The sequence below is a fragment of the Camelus ferus genome, chromosome 14, assembly GCF_009834535.1.
Source record: "Camelus ferus isolate YT-003-E chromosome 14, BCGSAC_Cfer_1.0, whole genome shotgun sequence".
Classification (NCBI taxonomy): Eukaryota; Metazoa; Chordata; class Mammalia; order Artiodactyla; family Camelidae; genus Camelus; species Camelus ferus.
Window position 1 is genome coordinate 51,203,528 of NC_045709.1, and position 18,831 is coordinate 51,222,358.

The 18,831-nt window shown below is 42.4% G+C and overlaps 2 protein-coding genes across 2 annotated transcripts in view; one reads left to right on the plus strand and one right to left on the minus strand.

Annotated features, from left to right (window-relative positions):
- The window catches only part of LMO7 (LIM domain 7), a 189,126-nt gene extending 175,554 nt beyond the window's left edge, over positions 1-13,572 (minus strand). Inside the window, 1 exon segment of the mRNA XM_032496862.1 lies at positions 13,502-13,572. Within this exon segment, the coding sequence (XP_032352753.1) occupies positions 13,502-13,561 (60 nt within the window). The 5' untranslated portion in view covers positions 13,562-13,572.
- A 471-nt stretch (positions 13,573-14,043) lies between these two features.
- On the plus strand, positions 14,044-16,081 carry LOC116668472 (vegetative cell wall protein gp1-like). Its single transcript, XM_032496013.1, has 2 exons — positions 14,044-14,695; positions 14,791-16,081. Exons 1-2 carry the CDS (start codon positions 14,044-14,046, stop codon positions 14,925-14,927), a joined length of 789 nt encoding a protein of 262 aa, XP_032351904.1. The 3' UTR covers positions 14,928-16,081.
- The last annotated feature ends 2,750 nt before the right edge of the window (positions 16,082-18,831 follow it).

The following is an 18,831-nucleotide window of genomic DNA, read 5'->3' on the forward strand; positions in this document are numbered from 1 at the left end:
GAAATAACAGTAATGTATAGAGACTTGAAAAAACAATTTATATGAAAGGAAGCTTAACGCATGTAATCCACATATGCTACTCTCTGATCTGAAACTTCAAATAGATGGTAGCTGAAGGGAAGGGAGCAGGGAGGCCAGAACATATGGCAATGTTTTCAACAGCACAATAAATATGGAATTAGGTTCCTTCAACTTAAAAGGTCTCGGGCAAGTCACTAGCCTTAGATTTATACTGTAAGTCCACTGACAGAAAAGAAATCAATAGCAAAGAAGTGTTCAAACGAACATGAGGGTCCCTAGAGAGAAGATGGCAGAAGCACCATCAAGAAACAGAATTCATTACTCGTAAGGCATTTGTTCATTCTAACCTCAAGTTCTTACAGATGACAGGACTTTTATTACAGCTTTCGAACAAGATAGAAGGGATGGAATATTAAGACCCATATTTGAAAATCAGAGGTTAGAATAAACAGCAGGTTATCTAAGTGCATTGTGGGCTTCACACACACACACACACACACACACACACACACACACACACACACACTTACAATTAGCCATTCTAAGGAAGATAAAAAAAAGATAAAGCCCTTTAATCATCTGTTTTCTGACTATACACAGAGGCAAGCAGGATAATAATAACATGGGCACTTACCATTTGTTCAGTATCTACACATTTTCCACATTTTTCTCTAAACCTTATCACTACCTTGCAATCCTCACTTTACAGTCATAGGAATTTAGGCTTAGGGATGCTCCGTGCCTTGTCTATTCCCACGTCTCACTCTGGGACCTGCCCTGTACGAGCTACGTCTGTGCAGTATGACCCCAAACTCTGCTGCTCTTCCCACTCGTCCACGCTAGGACACGGCAAAGAAACAGACACAATGTGCCGAAATTGTATATTTTCATGGTGACTGTGTGTATCAAAAGTCAGAAAAATTTTATTTCCTCTCCTCTTACCATCTGTTCTCAGATTAATATGACTTTAAGCTTCTTTGAGTCACTAGATCAAAACGATTAATACATATTTATTCTAAATACTACAAACAAAGTCACTTCACCAAACTATAATCAGCTAAAAATCCTGGGGACAAGAGAGACAGCTCCCCTGTTTAGGAAAGAGGAAATAAGTTCAGAAGATGACAATGGTTTCCAGATGATTGTTAGCACATCCAGGTCAGAGATTTCTGAAACAGAGCAGCAGTGTGCTTCAACTTCAGTACTTCACGTAGCAGACCACAGTGATTCCATCAGAACTGCGGTCTGAGAGTGTACTTCCCTTAAGCATGGAGAGTCCGTACCTCTAGTACAGGTAAGCTGGGGGCTGAGCTGGTAGTGTTAACACAAACAAGGAGAATACAGATTTGGAAAGCTCTTCCTACCTTTTCTCTCACGGCATGCCTGCTCCTATGCAAAGACTTTCCAAAGGGATTTCCTGGAGTTTCATTTGGCTCCCACACTAACACTCCAAAGCTGTACTTTCAACAAGTGAGAGACTGTTCTCTTGCCAAATTTGATGGCCTTGTTCCATTTTCTCTTTCCTTGATCACTTTTTTTTTTTTTAGCCCTGAACACTGTTGATAATCCTCTTCCTTTCTATCTGTCAAGGAACTAAAACCTCCCTTAGGATCCCTAACCCACCCCTGGTTTTCTGACTAGCTTTTTGACCACGGCCTCTCTTTCCTCGTCACAGAAGACATTTGATCCCAAGGCTCAGGCTTTGATCTTCCAGGTTACATGGTCTTTCCCCTCCAATGTCCCATTCTGTCCCAAGGGTTCCAACATCACCTGATGCGGCATTTATAGAAAAAAATTAATTTATCCACAATTTGGGCTTGAAATTCTCACTGCCTTCAAATAAGCACCTTCCACACTAAACAGACTACTAGCTTCACTGTCCTGCCAACAGAATCATCCAAGAGGCCCTTACTCACACTAGCACCAGCTCTACGCAACTCAACTGCCCTGCACGTTGAGTTCTGCCCATCGTCTTTCTGGTCCAGCTCAAAAAGGACCTTCTTTAATAGCTTCTGAATGCTTTTCCCATCTCCCTGGAGGTACGCTGTCCAGCTTGTTCATGGTGATTCCCATGCTGCTCTGTGACTGTCTCTTCCACATCAGGACGAGTCCCAGAATGAACCACCAAAGAGAGTGCCCCCATCATCCCCTTCCTCACCACACACACGCTGTCTCTAAGCTGTCCCACCCCAACGGCATGAAGTTATTTGACGCTATCTACCTACATCTTAGTGTGAATTTACACTACATTTATATTAAGCCTTAGCACTTTCTTATGCTTTTTAATCGTGAAATAAGAAAAAACAAGGAAGACAGAGGCAGACGTGGGGAACAGTACATCAGAGCGTGTACGTGCCAATACAGCAGGTACAACTACAGAGGAAGAGAAACAGAGGAAGGTGAATGAAATGATTGAAAGCTTGAGTTTTTCTGTTGGAAAAATCTAAGTTCAAAAACTGGTTCTATCAGCATCAGCAGTGTTGGAAAAGAAACTTAACATCTCTGAGCCACTCTTTTCTCATCTGTAAAAAGAAATTCTATTTAATGGATTGTAACTAGACTTGGGGTGGTGATCACTTTGTAGTGTATACAGATGTTGAATTCTAATGCTGAATGCCTGAAACTTACATACTAAAAAATCATATTTCTAAAAAGAACACTATCACTGAATTCATATGACAGCTAGGAGGAATAAATTGTTTTAAACACATTAAGAGAAAGTCAGTTTGCATCAAAACAGACAAAAAGTTTCAGCTTCCCTTTTCCCCACATTTCTGAACAAAGCTCTTTTGAAAGCTTGCAACCCTCGGTTTTGTGTGCCATTTCAGAATGATTCCTGGAAAAAAAAAAAAACTGCTATAAAGTGCAGCACTCTGGGAGCATGAAGTAGACTTTGACATCTGAGCTGGCACAGAAAGGAGAAGTGTTCTTGTCCTCAAATTTTTAATTGCTTTCTTTTGTTGCTAAACAAGGTAGAGCTATTTTCTGCTTCTCTGTCTATGTTAGTCCCTGGGAACAGTCCACGCTCAGGCTGGAGGATGCCAGTCAGTGAGCTGTATGACATTTTTCGTGGCTAATACCCAGAGTTTCATGATGATGCACTACTGTCGGGGCAAGATATTCAGCTAAGGAGGATCCTCTTCAAATTTTCTGGGATGTTTACTGTCTTGTGAGACCTGCTTACCTTTGGGCATCTTTATAATTGGTTGAACAAAATCAATTTCTCATGGTTTAAACTTGCTTTTTTAAAACCCTGCTTTGAACTTGCTCAAACCAGAACTGAACTTGAAGGAGAAAGACAAAACAAAGCAAACCTAATATAACAAAACCAACTTGTCTTGTTGAGTGAAGCACAGCCAGAAAGTCAGTCATATCAAAACGCCATCAAATATAGGCAATTAAAAGACATTTATTCATTCATCCATTTATTTATCCAACGAATATTTATTGAGTGCCTACTAAAAACCTGGCACAAGTCAAGGCTTGAAAACGAATCAAGCCCTTGCATATAAGACACTCATATTCTTGTGGGTGTAACAGCCGAATCAGAAGGCATATAACACACAACAGCAAGTGATGACAAGTGCTGTGAAATGTAAGAGTACGGAGTCACAGGGATGATTATTTTATGGGGGGGAGGAGAGGAAGAGGTATCATTTAAGCTGAGACCTGAATAGGTGAGGGAAATATATTCACACAGAAGGAACAGCAATGCAAACGCCCTAAAATAAAAACCTTCTTTGCACATTTGAGGAAAAGCAGGAAGTCGGTATGGCTGGAACAGGGCAAGCAAGATGAAACATGGAGCAGAGGTGAGAGAGGCAAGCAAGGAATAGATCGTGTGGGGCCCTAAAGACCGTGGGTTAAAAATTCAGATTGTATTCACAATGTAATGGGTAGCCATTGTGGGGGGCAAGGGGAGAGGATAGAGGTGAATGTGCAATCTCAGGGTCATATTTTTTAAAGAGGAAGCTGGCTGTTACTTTGGAAGCAGGGAGGCAATGATGGATATGGTAAGAGGTGGTCAGATTCTGGATGTATCTGAAGAGACTAGCCACCTGGATTTCTTGACAGACTGGATGGGGGGTGTGATAAAAGCAAGAGTCAATAATGACCAAAGTTGGGAAACTGAGCAGGTGGGCGAAACAGGGTGCCATTTCCTAAAATGGGAAACATCGAGGGGATGAGTAAGTAGGTGGTAGGGAGAGAGAGGGATTAAGAGTTTCATTTTGAACAAAGTGTGATGGGCCGATTTGACCTACAATTGGAAATCGAGAGAGAGAGAGAGAGAGTATACACATAAATATATGAGAAGAGGGGGAGGGTCTCAGAGACAAAGTTGGGTCAGGAATATAAGTACGGACGTTATCAGCCTACAGAAGGTGTGCAGAACTACGGATCTGATAATATCCACAAGGGAGAGGTTGTAGACAGAGAAGACCTGAAAGATGAATGAACCCTGGGACACTCTAACATTTACTCATGAAAATAATTAGGATTCAGCAGAGGACAGTCAGAAATATCAAGTAAAATTGGAGAAAAACCCAGAGGGCAACTGAAGGAAATATTTCAGGAGGGAAAGGGTCACCAACTATGTCCGATGCTACTGATAAATTGACAATATTTTCTTCAGGCAATAGGGTAAAGATCCAAACTGATTAGACATCACTCAAGAAATGGGGGTATAATAAAATAAATCAGGTATTTCCTTCCCAGCTCAGACACCTAGGTCAAATTTCAATCTAGTCAAGAAGGCAAAACCTTTGATCATGATCTTTGCTTTGATACTTACAAGTCTAAAACACTAACTAGAAAGTACCCTCATCAAAAATATGACATCTATTTTGAAGCACTATACAGTAAGACTGTACAATCTCTGGGATGGCATAGACTCCTGAAAATTAGGTCACATGAAAGGAAAACAAATTGAGACTTTTATAAATTGTTTAGAGAAGAAAGTAGTTAAATACAATTTATCTCTTACACTAGCTCAAAGTATAACTCAGTTTTATCATATAACACTTTGTAGGGTTTACTGAGCACTAAGATACACCAGAACATGGTCGGCAATTGCTCAAGAGTGTCCATCAGCAATTCTGTTGTCTACATAGTAATTGATTATCTTGAACTTTCTAGGCACTAATCACAAGACAGAACCTGTTGTGCGTGCAGGACTTGTCATGAACAGAAAACAGCTAATCTTACAGTTTTAGCTGGAATGAAGACTGAGAGCCTGTTTTCCCCCTAATTTATAAATCCTTCACCATGATTTACTGACCAATGTCCCTCTCAAGCAGTAGAGGGTGCTGATTCAGAAGGCAGGCTGTAGAGTCACATTGCCTGGGTTCAAATCCCTAACCGCCAACTACTGGTTCTAGTGTTTCCTTGGGCACATTATTTTCCCCCTCACCCTTCTTTTTCCTCATCTGAAAAAAAAAAAAATCCTTGGGTAATAATAGGCCTTCATTGTAAGAGCACGTGGGTATAGTGTTCTAGCCACATGTCTTGCACATGGTTAAAAAAAAAAACAAAACTAGTTGCTTTAATTGTCCAGTACTCGCCTACTCTTGCAAAACCTTTCCTAGGAGGTAACTCATCCTTCAAGACAGCCCATCCTGGTGTAGGGCAGCCCTTGATCTATAGAAGGCTCTTCAAAATACTTGTGCCAAAAGTCTCATTGTGCCCAGTTATTACCAGTTCTGCCCTCTGAACCCACAGAAGACTTTTCTAAAACGTCTCTCCTTATGACCATCCCCCATGTACTGAAAGGCAGATGTGACATATAGGGCTGCACACCACCATCTAAATGTACTTAAGCACCAAACCGAGCACCTGTACCTGGGAATTAGAACCTGTCTTCGAGAAGCCTATCAGGGAGGATTTTAAAATCTTTCAAAAGGCTGTTTTTGTGGCTGTGTGGCAAGTCACCTGTAAAATTCGCTAATGCCCATCCCTCAAAAGCAAAGTGACAGAGTGAGTGTGTTAAACCCCTGTCCTCAAAGCTGTGCATACAGGACAGCTATTATCCTTATTAAGAGCTTTGAGTACATCAAAAGTGTATTTAAAGAAACATACCCAACAATTACCTTTGGAAAGAGCAAACACAGGTACACATAATTTATCATTTCCCCAGGCTCAATTATATTTTTGACAGTTCACAGGTTTAAGGAGATGTAGAGACATCAATTAAATTGGCCAACCTTTTGATTGGACACAAAACATTCGTTTGTTCAACAAGCACTTGAGAACTTTCTGTCGGGGCAGCAGGACACAGGGACGACGTAGACAAGTCAATCTGCAGATGGTAACAGATGAAAGCGTTCACTTCTAGTCTGTCTTCTCCAAACTAAAAGAGTCAGGCAGGTTTGTTGATGTTGCTTTGTTTTTCTTAACTAACGTTCTCAAAACTCATGCTTTTCTAAAACACAAATGCTGTTATGTTGAGGAGTAGTTTAAAAAGCAAGGAGGAGACAAAAGGAGTCAGTCAGTCTCAGGAGAAATCCCTGACCACCTAAAGCACTCTTGGCATCCAGAGTCCGCACAGGAGGACAAGACCAAACAGGCTGAACAAATCACACACACTCAGGACATTACTCCTCTCTCAGCGTTAGGAGCAGCTTTAAGAATTTCTGTGCTTTACAAATGGCTGAAGCAACACCCAGGGGCTCAGCTCCCTCACAGTGGCCAACTGTTCCATTCTTCATCTCCTGATGATGCTGAGAGCTCAGCCAGTCTATCCCAAACAACCCAGAAGCGAAGCAAGACAACCCAGGAGACGCTTCCTCAATGGCCCTACCATGCCCATGACCTTGGAGACTCACCTCACCAGGCCAGGGGCCCTCTGAGCCTTTTATGACCTCATTTAGAGGAGGCAGGACCCTCCCCATTTCAGCTTCACCCTTCCTCACTGGAGGAAACCAGTGAGTCATCTGTTAGATAAATATTTAACATCACGAGTGATCTGAGAAAAAGCAGAACATACATCTTTCATCTATTTATTGAGAAGGAGAATGCAAATGACAATTTCCAATTCTGGTCAGAATATGGAAAGGCTGGGGTCCCCAATCTATGCTCATGGCTACAAATGAGCACAAAGCTTTCAGAGTGTAACTTAGAGATGTGTATTAAGAACCAGAAAAATCATTCATTTCCTCTAGCCCAGGGAGTTCATTTCTCTAGCTGGTTCAAGGACACTGTTTTACTAAAGGTACAAGTTCTTGGTTATTTTTCCCCACTTTAAGAAGAGGTGCATTTCTAGCTTTCAGTGTGCCAGCACACTGGGGGATCCAGAATGACTGACACTGTGCTAGAATCCTCCCAGTTACTCAGGAAATACCTTGCCATATCTGCTTCCATTTCCTGGAGTCAAGCTACTCTAACAGCAGCTCTGCCCTGGTTCCTATTTGTGTGAATCCATTCCTTCCCAAGAGAATTTTGTGAATGCCCTCATCTCTTGCCACTCCTTCTGTCCTAGGATGCTTTCTTTTTTTGCTAAAAAAAAGATGACGTGTTCAAGAAATAGTGAAATGCTGCATAAAGAAAAAAGAATTGACATCAAGACACAACTTGACTGTTCAAAACTGCCCTGAAGAAATCTATAATACTAGAAATCAGAAGAGTGGAGGAGTAAAGACTAAAGTGTCTTTCTGGAAGGAAACTTTCTTGAGTGATAAAAATATTCAATATCTTGATTGGGGTGCTGGATATGCGGGTCTATACGTTTGATAAAAGGTATTCCTGCAACTCTACACTTAAAATATATGCATTTCACTGCATGCAACCATTACCTAAATAAAAATAAACTACTCTGAGCAACTCCAGAAAGTTGTGCGGTATGCAACTTCAAGATCTCCCAACAAATTACCAAGTTATAACGCTCCAGCACAGTGGGTAAATGTGTTAGCCCCTCTCCAGCCTCAACTCAAAGGCTGTGAGCTCAGGCTGCCTCCTAAATGCCATCACTACACATTGTGCAAAATTCCATCACAGTGATTATCGGATGGTGCTGCAGGGTCTGCTTGTATGTCTGCTCCTTTGGAGGTCCTAGAAAGAGACTTAAGAATTTGACAAAAGAATCCGTAAGCCCAGCAAGTGCCTGGGACAGAGGAGACACATAATATGCATTTTTTCAGACAACAAAGTAACTGAATGTAAGTCCCCCCGAGAGAAGCCATTAATTAGAAGGCAGGAGTGGAGTGACAGCACTCAGGAACAGGGCTGGGGCAGAGGAGGAAATACTGAGTAAACAGGCAAGCGCACGCTGGCACCCTGACCAAGGCACATCTTGTAGTTGGTCCCAACCAGTTGCCCAAGCAACGAGCTCAGCTTTGGGCATTTCCACTGGGAGAAGGAATGAGTCCAGGTCCTCAGGCTTTGCTAAAGCTACAGCCTTAAAATTGTACTTATATGCAACAAGTTTACCTGCCCCTGTACTAAATCCTCAAGCAAAAGATAAGATATTGATCCTGCCCTCAGGCAGCTCCAAGTCTAATGTGGAAAATGGATGTAATTATATATACCACAGAGTGCAAAAAGAGAGAAATCCACACAAGAAACAAAGGAGAGGGAGAAGTGTGTGGGTGGAGGCCTGATGGTTCCAAAAAGACTTCACATAAAGGCTGACTGTAGAGCTCAAAGAAGGCATAATGAGGAGGCGTAATGGGTATTTAAAGTAAACAAGAAATAATGAGCATTCCAGGCACAAAAGCCTGGAGGTGAGGAGACGGCATCCTGTGTGTGGGGAAACACAAGAAAGGACTGGGGAGCACTAAGTCCGTCACCATCAGCACCTCATTCAACGGGCACAACCACCATGGGAGTTTCAAAGAAGAAAACTGAGGCCTACAGGATTCGAGTAACTGAGCCAGAACTTGAACAATGATTGAATTCCAAAATTGTGCTTTTTTTTTCTTTTCAGTTTTACGGTATTTAATTGACATACAGCTTTGTACAAGTTAAGGGTGTACCACCTAACAATTTGACATATACTGTGAAATGACTGTCACAGTAAGTTTAGTTAACATCCATCTTCTCATATGTTACAAAATTTTTTTTTCCATATGATGAGAACTTCCAAAATTTAACTCTCTCAGGAAGTTCAAATAGACTTTACAGTGGTGTTAATTATAGTCATTGTGAATTGGATGATGGTGGTCAAAAGGTACAAACTTCCAGTTATAAAGTAAATAAGTTCTGGGGATGTAATGACAAAGGTGTGCTCTTAATATCTATGCTATCTGGCAACTATGCAAACAGTAATGGAGAAAATGATCAAAAATAAAGATAGATTTTTAGACAGAGATCAGATTGTAAACGGCTGTGAATGCCATGCTTCACAGCTTAATGTAAATGTGGACTTTAAAAATCTTTTCATGATTCCTCAGAAAACAAAAAACAAAATGAGGTTAATATTTTGAAAAACTAATTTTACTTGCCAGAGCCAGGATAAGAATTGCTTTCTAACATTTAAAAGTTTAAGCAAATTTTTACCATCACAGTCTTTTTGAGTTTAACATCTGTTAATTGAAATTATATTTAATTACCAGAAATGCTTCTATGAACTCAGTAGCATTTTCAAGTGAATGTCTACAGTCCTCTACATACAGAAAAGTAACAGTTCACATTGAGGAGAACTTCATTGGTGTACAGACAGCACTGCTATGCACTGAGGATTCCAATGCACCAGGCAAACACTTTCGCACCAGACCAAAGGTTGGAAACCACCAATAGAAGGGATGCAGTTTATACAGAAAGAGGGAAATCACTTAGAAAAAAATTTCAAATATTAATAGGGGACCCACAGAGTGCAATTCTTTAAAAATTTAGGACTAAAGGCAAACAAAAGCAATCAGCATACAACCCTGAAGGATAAAAATGAGGCAGGTAGAGAAAAAGACTGGTTGGAAGTAACTGGGGAGGGACCCATATTCTGGTTCCAGGCTTGGCAATGAGTTCAAGTTGGCATCCCTTAGGTCCTTCTACAAGGTGACAGTGATAATGAAAATATCGAACCCAGAGATAACAGGAAGGTGGCGAATCAAGTTAGCCTGTTCTGTTCCAGTCATGAAAATTACCACCGTGTTCAAACTTGAACCTGGATAGGCGCATTAACTCACAAACTGGAAATGGGTGACCAACCAATGCAATGAGCAAGATACCTAGTTTCCCAATCTCACTGGTATTTTGTTATGACAAGGCTTTTAAATGCCCCTAAACAGAGAAACAGAGACAACTATTAGGTACAGAAAATTAAAAGGTGCTGCATAAAAGGACTAAAATCAGAGCATCCAGGCTGCATTTGCTACCACTTCATCTCCTACTCCATGACCTTGCTAGAAACAAGCTTCCCCTCTCCCTTTGCCTTCAAACCATTACATTATTTGGTTTTAAACCAGTGTTTAATCATAAACCAGCTTGCTACATTATTAATATTCCAAACCACATTTCCAACCAGATAATAATCCGATATCACTATGTTGAATTACCTTAAAAGGTCACATTCCTACATTTGTTTTGATTTCAAATACGAAACTAAGGAGAAATATACATACATACACACTTAAATATCTAAGTAAAACTTGAAATACACAAGAAGAGTCATAAAATTACCATAATTGGCAGAACGACAAGCACTGGTCCTCACTTCACCCTTTCTTCTCCTCCTCCGAAAAATAAAACAAGTAAAACTTCAACTTTGGTTGTGGGAAAAAGACATTAGCTATTTAAAAACTGCTGATGGAGACTGGAAATGGCAAGGACATATCAACGTGGAGTCTGGTCATTTTTCAGTTTTACAAGGTTATTGGAGTTTTTTTTACCTTGGGCTACTCAAAGCTGCAACTGAGAATAAAGGTAGCAGATTGTATTATATGTATACTACATATAATACATATAAATGTATATTACAGTATATACTAATACACATGTGTTTATATACCTATATTATATGCATATACATAAATGCATGTGAATGATATACTAATACATACGTTTATATGTGTGTATTATATGCATATAGATAAGTACATATATATTAGTAACTCACTTGTGGTTCAATGCATGCAGAGGAAAGTATGATAAAAATGGAAAAATGAAGCAAGAATATTGGTAAGCAGGAGAAAGATTTACATAATAATCTTCCTCAATTTCCAAAATACTTTATAAAATACCCCCTTGTAATCAATATTTTATCTTCAAATTAGGGGCTCTCAGAGTTAAGAGGTTGTGGTGATGAGAGAGTTGTTCACTCTGCTTCTTTTGGTAAGAACAGTATTTTTGAATCTGTGCTTTGGTTGTAAAGGCAAAGCTGAGGACAGATAAATTTGGACACTCACTGGAGAAATAAAATAAACCCAATAGCGAATACAACATTGTCACTTCAATGTCCCGAGTACACCAAAAGTATACATGAATATGTAAATTATTCACATATCATCAGTGAATGTACTGCTTTGCTCCCTGTGGCACTAGGAAAAAAGTCACTTCATTTTTTTATCCTGGGGGCAGCTGGATGAGTCACTTAATTTTAATTTCATAAGAGTTAACTATATTAAAATATGGCAAAGCCTTTAGAAAGATTCAACTTTCTGCTAATGATCAACAAGACACTTTACAGAGTTGCCAAATCATTGCTGATAAACACTTGGACGGAGTGGGATGGGAGGGGAAGTCAGGCATTTACCGCACACTGTGATGTCTTTTATCACAACACACATTCTCAGAGTTTAGTAGATACAAATTTCTCACAGAAATCTCACCCACTTATAAGTAAGCTATCACAGAGGAGTAATGTTTAGATTTTTTAAATCTGTGTACTAAAAAAAGAAAGGATGTGAAGTCAGCCATAATCACAGATTTCCTGAAGCAAATACAGAACATGTAGATACAAACTCCACACAGGAGCCCTGTCTGACTGAAAAAGGGTCCCCGTATTTCTTCCCTCCTCCCTCTCTCCATCCCCAACACAAACACAGAAGGGCAAGTTTAATTTCTTTTCTAGAATTATGCAGAACACACACTGCTAATGGAAAATTACCTTTGGAAGCCTTGACTTTTCAAAGTTTGTGAATGGGGGAAGTTATTTCTCTTAACTACATTGCTGGAATTTTTCCACTCTCATTTCAATTCAGAATACAGTGTTTATTGTCCTACCAACCTCCCTCTCCCCTCCCCTCACACCTTTCTAAGTCACCTTCAAACCAGCTCAAAGTTTCAGTACAAAAAGACACCAAAGCTGATTTCTTAGACCTACCCCTTCACTACCTAGCGGGTAGCGATAAATCCAATTTCCTTTAGTGTGAGAAATGTAACATTGAAAGTGTATTCTCTTTTTCCCGCATATATGCATTTATTTCTTTAAGAAGAAATGAATTATTTTAAAATACTGTTTGCTTTGGGGTTCTTGAATATGTTGTTTTCCCCCCTGGAATAATCTTTAATCCAAATTTGAATTTTTACATACGTTGAATAAACCAACACGTGGCATCAATAACACCTACATGACTGACGAGCTGGTAAAGGCAACACTTTTTTAACAAGCAATGGTTCCTGCCTCTCATATGCTCAGAAGACTTCTTTAGCATCATTTTAAAAGTCACTTTTCATTTCATAGGGGTCAAGTATCATTTTTCCACTTTGGATTGTCCAACTAAATCAGGAATACTTACTAATATTTATTAAAACAAGCAAATTTATCTTAAAACATAATAAAAGTCGTTCTTTCCATCCAGTGGAATAACGGCTTGAAGTCCTGGTGTTAATCTTCTACGGCTAAACGTAACCCTAAGGCGTTGATGAAGAACTTCCAAGACACCATCTCCTTTTTAATGGGAAAGAGAAGAATGGAAGATCTCCTCTCTGAGGCACAGCTGGGAAAGTAACAGCTCTTGAATGAGTGATCCTAGGATAGCTTAGTCTTATCTCATCAAAGTTTACTTTGTTAAAAGTATCTGCCCTGACTCCCACCCCCTGGGCTCCGGATGCTGCCTCTGAGAAAGTATCGCTCCAGGTGCGCCACAGGTGTCTAACCTCTTCCATCCGCCCTACCACACAGCATACACTTAATACACGCCCGTGCAGGTGTGTTTTAGGCATCTCCATTTCTAGCCACACCCAAAGAAACGCACCCCAGGAGCGTGGGCCGCCTCTGCCCTGCAGAGACATTATGGGCGTCCTGGTGCGGACGTGGGCTGGTCCACAGGGATGTGCGGTCCGCAAAGCCGGAAGGCCAAGCTCTCCATTCTGCCCTGAAAGAGGAGCTCTGGGAGAGCCAGCGAAACCGTCGTGGGGAGGGCAGCGCGAAGCTTCGCTGGACATTAAATGATAGGAGACTCAGAACTTGCAAAGTCCCTCAAACTGCACGCGCAAACCAACCCGACGCGCTGCGCCCGCGAAGGTCGAGGGAGGCGGCTGAAAGCAGAGTGGCAGGAGCGGCCCTGGGGCCGCCTACTCGTGCGGAAAGGAGAGGAGTAAAGGCACTCACCTCCACCCATCTCTGGGCCTCGGCGAACGCTAGGGCGCAGTCGGCCTCCGCCTCCTCCATCCCTTCCAGAACTAGGAGGGAAAGGGGGAGAGACAGAGACGTGGTGGGTGCGCGGAGAGTCTGGGGTCCCGCGCGCGTCCGGCCCGCCGCCCCTGCCTCTCTTCAGCTGCGAGACGTCTGGGCTCTCTTTCCCTTTGTTGCGCTCAGTAGTTCTGTAAAGTTTCGAACCCAAAAGAACTTAAAGACGTAGCTTTCTCTAAACTCCCGAAAAAGCCCTCGGGTCCTCGGGGACACCGGCAGCCCGGCAGAGCGCGGGAGGTGGAGAGGGCGACCAGAGGCGGCGCGCGGCACCAGCACCGACGAGTGTTTGGACTTCAAAAGTCGCAGCGGCGGCCACCGCCCTCCCGAAACGCCCCGCCCCGACCCACCCCCGCCGCCCACCCCGGGCCGCCGAGTTGACGCTTCGTCCCCCGCCCCCTACCCCTGCTCCCCAGGGCTCCCGGCCGCAGCCGCCTTTGTGGTCAGACAGTCTGGGCCAGGGGATGCCACCGTCCGCCAGGAGGCCGGGGCCCGGGCCACGCTCCCGCTCCCGCGCTGCCAGCCGGACCGCCGCCCCGCCTCAGAGGGGATGCGCCCCAGCGCCCGCATCCTGCCCGCATCCTTCCCTCCTCCGCCCTTCTGGCCACCTTCCCTCTCCCGGGGCCCCGGGAAGCCGCGCCCCGCCATCCCCCGGCTCTCGGTGGCCTGGCCCGCCTGACATACCAGAAATAGCTGCACACAATTGCACCTTTCCGGGCCAAGAAACGTCCCCCGCGGTGGAGCGCGGCCCGGCTCGCCGCCCTCACCTGCCGCCCGACCTCGCGGCGCGCAGCTCCCGCTCCGCCCCAGCCCCTTGGCCCGCTGCGCGCCCGCCCGCCGCCAGGTGCGCGGCCGTCTCCACCCCCAGCTCTCCGCCCCGCGCCGCGGCCCCGGCCCTCCTGGCGGCAGGTGGGGGTAGTGGCCTTGGCACGTGCCGCTCATTTCCCCCAACCTGGGCCGGCCCCTCGCCTCCCGCTTTCAGGTGGGTAGGTGGAAGGTACCTCCACTCCAGCCCCGTCTTTCAGCGAAGGGTCCTCGCGTTCTCCCGCCCTCATCCTGAGCGTCAAACTCGCCACCCTGCGGATTTCGGAAACACTCAGCGCAGTAAAGTAACAGGTTATTCCTCATTCGTAGGGCACCTGGGGTAGGTGCGCGGGACTGGAGGGTCGGAGGCTCCTGGGTTGCCTTACGAGGGTTCTTTTCATACACAGATCAGGTCTTCGGAAAGAACCTGCCCACCTATCTCGGCTCCCTGGAACCTCGCTCGACGCTCCAGAAGCCCCATCCCGGCCACACGCCGATGGCGTCACCATTGCAGGAAGATAAAGTTCGATTCTTACTCCTGTAAAAAAAAAAGTAATCCCTTATTTTTTTTTCCCTAGTTGATTATTTACTCTTTATGGTGAAAGACAACATCAAAGAGCAGGGAGACCAGAATAATGAGTCAATAGCTAAAACTTACTTTGCTTTATTTACATCACCACCTTTTCTGCTGAAAAGATTCATATTATATTTCCTGCTTAACAATAGATATTGTATTTCACCTCTAAATAATATACATCTCGTTCTTTAAAAACATTTGTTATAATAAAGAACACAACCATATTATCATTTTCACTAAAGCTAATCATAATTACTTAATATTAATTTATGCCCAGTTCAGACTCAGATTCCTCTAGTGGATTCCAAACTGTCTTTTACAGCTGACTTAGACCAGAAAAACTGACCACACATTGTTTTTGATTACCTGTATCTTTTTTTAGCATAAAATAGCCTCCTCCTCTCCCACTCCCACTTCTTTTTAATTTTTTTTTTTTTTTTTTTTTTTTGGAATGACATTGTCTTATTAAAGAAACCAGGCAGCCTTCTACAGTTGTCTTATGGCTTCTTCGTGGTGATTCAACATATTTCTCTCCCCTCAGTATTTCCTGCTACCTGGAAGTTAGATCTAAAGGCTGGATTAAACTCATTTACACTTCCAAATAAAGACTTCACTGGCTTCCTTCCAGATTGAGGTGACTTCTGGAGGATGGTGTTTAATTTGTTACATTTATTTTCATTCAACTCTTTTTTCACTGGCATTGTCTGTAATCAGTGAGTCTATTTAAAAGAGCTCATAACTGCTCTTGCTAAAGTGGGAAATCATTGACTGGACCATCTCTGCCTCCTGGCTACACCTATGATCAGGACAAAGCCAAAATGAGGATGGAAGGATAAAAGAAACTAAGACAAAATTTCTTTCTGGCTATTCAAGACCTATTTATTAAATATTTAGTGAGCACCCTCTGTGTGAAAGGTGCTAGCTATCATAAGTGATACAAAAATTTTTAAATTTTAGACAGTGAATCCTATGGACTTCCAACCCAGTAGAAGGACAGGCATTCTGTAAGCTTCGTGAGAGTTACTATTACTACAGTTATTATATATATAAACTATTTAAAGCCATTGCTACGTAAGTTGACTTATAGCTTTGGGGGCAGCAGCCCAGAATGGCAAGGAGCACACGGGGCTGGGAATCTATATGACTAAGATTCCCAAGTTACCAAAATCTCTCAGCTTCAATTTCCTCATCTGAAAAATGTGGTGATAATTATTTGAAAGGATTCTTGTGAGAATTAAATATGATGGTGTCTGCTAAAGCCCAGGGCATTGCCTGGCATGGAGTAGGCACTTAAAAAAAGATGTTTATTTCCCATTAGTCTCTCTCTAACAGTCGTGTGTCAAATACGGATTTTCTCCTAATAAATGGGAATTTCATTTATGTGCTCAAACACACAGAAAGAGCTGTTCGGCATTGCAAATTCTGTTTCAGGTCAGCTCAGGCACCAGCCACTTCTGTCACTTTAGTGTTGCAAATTTACGACTCAGAAGACCTAAATCCGATTCTTTGCCTCCTACCATCAGTCATTATAGAGTGTTTTATCCCTCTAGAAAGATTTATACAGCTCTATGCAGAAAGGTAACCTGCCTTAGGAGTTTAAAATGAAATTTATAGTGATAAAACATCACAAATACTCTGTATTTTCTGAAAGAATTTTACATACCTTTTAATATTTAAAAGCATAAAATAGTACAATTGTCATGTTCTTTTACGTTAGTGATAGAATGAACTGTTAGTAGGGGAAAGTAGCACAATCCTCCTGGAAGATCATTTGACAATAAATACTAAAAGTTTTTAAAATGCTTGTGGTCTACTGCAGTAATTCTAACTTTGGGAATTTGTCCCAAGGATATGAGTAAAGATACATGCAGAAAATGAGCATCTCCGGTGGACACAGAGATGCACTAGCCAGACTTCCCTTTAGATGTCTGCCTGGCTGCAGAATGCAGCCTCACCTGAGGTCAGTCCCCTACCAGAGCAGCCTTGTCTGCTGATTGAGTGACCTGAGGTTATAAAAGCCCAGTCATTTCCACCCAATTCAGGACAACTCTGTGGGCCCTTTCTGTAGACATGAAGTTTGTTGAGGTTGTGAGCCTGTGTCACAGTTCATCTTCCTCCTGGCCCATTCTTGCTCTTTCCCTCTTTGGTTCCCAGGGGTCAATCCCTAAGAAATATCTTATGCTTCAAATGGCATTTCTGTCAGCTTCTGGAGGACTTAACCTGTGATGGCATTAAGTGTGATTTGTTACGAAATGAGACTCTCAAAGCAATCTAAACAATAGGGGTGGTGGAGTAAATTATGATTCTTCCAAAGAGTGAGATATTGTGCAATCATTCAAAATAAAGGATATTCAATGACACAGAGAGATGTTTAATAATATATTGCAAAGTAAAAAACAAAGCAATCTCTAAAGCACCTAGATTTGTGATTGTATTTTTAAAATGCGTAATTTTTCCACATAGAACAATTTGGAATAAACTCCACCCAAATGGTAATACTGGCTATTTCTGAAAAGAGATTTCATACTTCTCTTTTACAATTTTTTTGCAAGAGACATGTATATTACTTTTATAAATGGAAACATTTGTATGACACAAAGATATGTCCAAATCTGACTTTTTATCTCAGCCCACAAACTTCAGCCTCTTCATGCCTTGCCTGACTTGTAAATGATACCACATCTAAAGTCTAAGGGTCATAACTAAACTTCCTCATCTCTCACCTCTATGTCCACCCTGTTCCCAGTCCTGTCCTTTTGGTCCCCTCAATTTCATTCCAATTGGCCTCTCTTTTCCATCCCCACTTCAGGCCCTCCTTAGTTCTCAGCTAGATTTCAGAAATTGTATGACCCTCCTAAGGTGTAAATCTTACCATGCTACCAACACATCCTTCCAATTAACAGCTCCTTCAGGGACTCCCAGTTGCCAGCTTAAGGACCGTCTAATGGTTGCCAGCACATAAAGTGACATCCTTCAGGACTGGCCACTGCCCTCTCTAACCATGTGTCTTGACCCATGTTTTACCCTTTGTGAGAAATGTGCTTCTCTCCCTTTCTTTGCCTGGTTTTCTTCTACTTATCCTTCCAGGCTCAATTCAGGCCTCTTCCTTCTTAGAATCCTTCAAAAAATCTTTGCAGATCATCCTGGGCTATATTAGGTATCTCTTCTTTATGTAATCATAGCCCCTTCAATCACAAAGTATTATACTGTCTATTTTCCTTGTAGAACCATGAGCAACTTAGGAGTGCCTGGTTCAGTGGTGTTCAACAATTGCTTATTGATTAGAGTCCATGTTTGTATGAAATATATAACTCTTGATGCACAGAAGTAATAAAACACTGACAGGAGCAGAGTAGGAGAAAACCAATGATTACTGAAGCTAATACAAGAATTTCTTTACAGCAGGGTTTCTCAACAGAAGTACTACAGACAATTTGGGCTGATAATCCTTTGTCCCAGGGGATTGTCTTGAGCATTGCAGGATGCTTAGCAGCATCACTAGCCTCCACCCACTAGCAGCACCCCTGTAGATGTGAAACCAAAAATGTCTACAGACATTGCCAAATGTCCCCTGGGGGCCAGATCACCCCCTGTTGAGAACCACTGCTGTATGGGAAGAGACTGGCTGTGCTTTGATACAGTAGAAGTATAACTCAGACTCAAGTTTCTTGAAGCGAGTGGGTGGGGTAGAGTAGAGAGGAGTCAGGTGAATTGGGGGAAGGAGGTTATTCTGTGTTAGGAAAGAGGAAGGGGCAGGAGAGAACTGGGCTGAATGATGCCTGGGGGCAAAGATGATACGAAAGAAGGGACCTGGTGGCTGGAAAGAACTGTAAGAAGAAACAGATACAGTGGAAATTCTTCTATTAAAAGA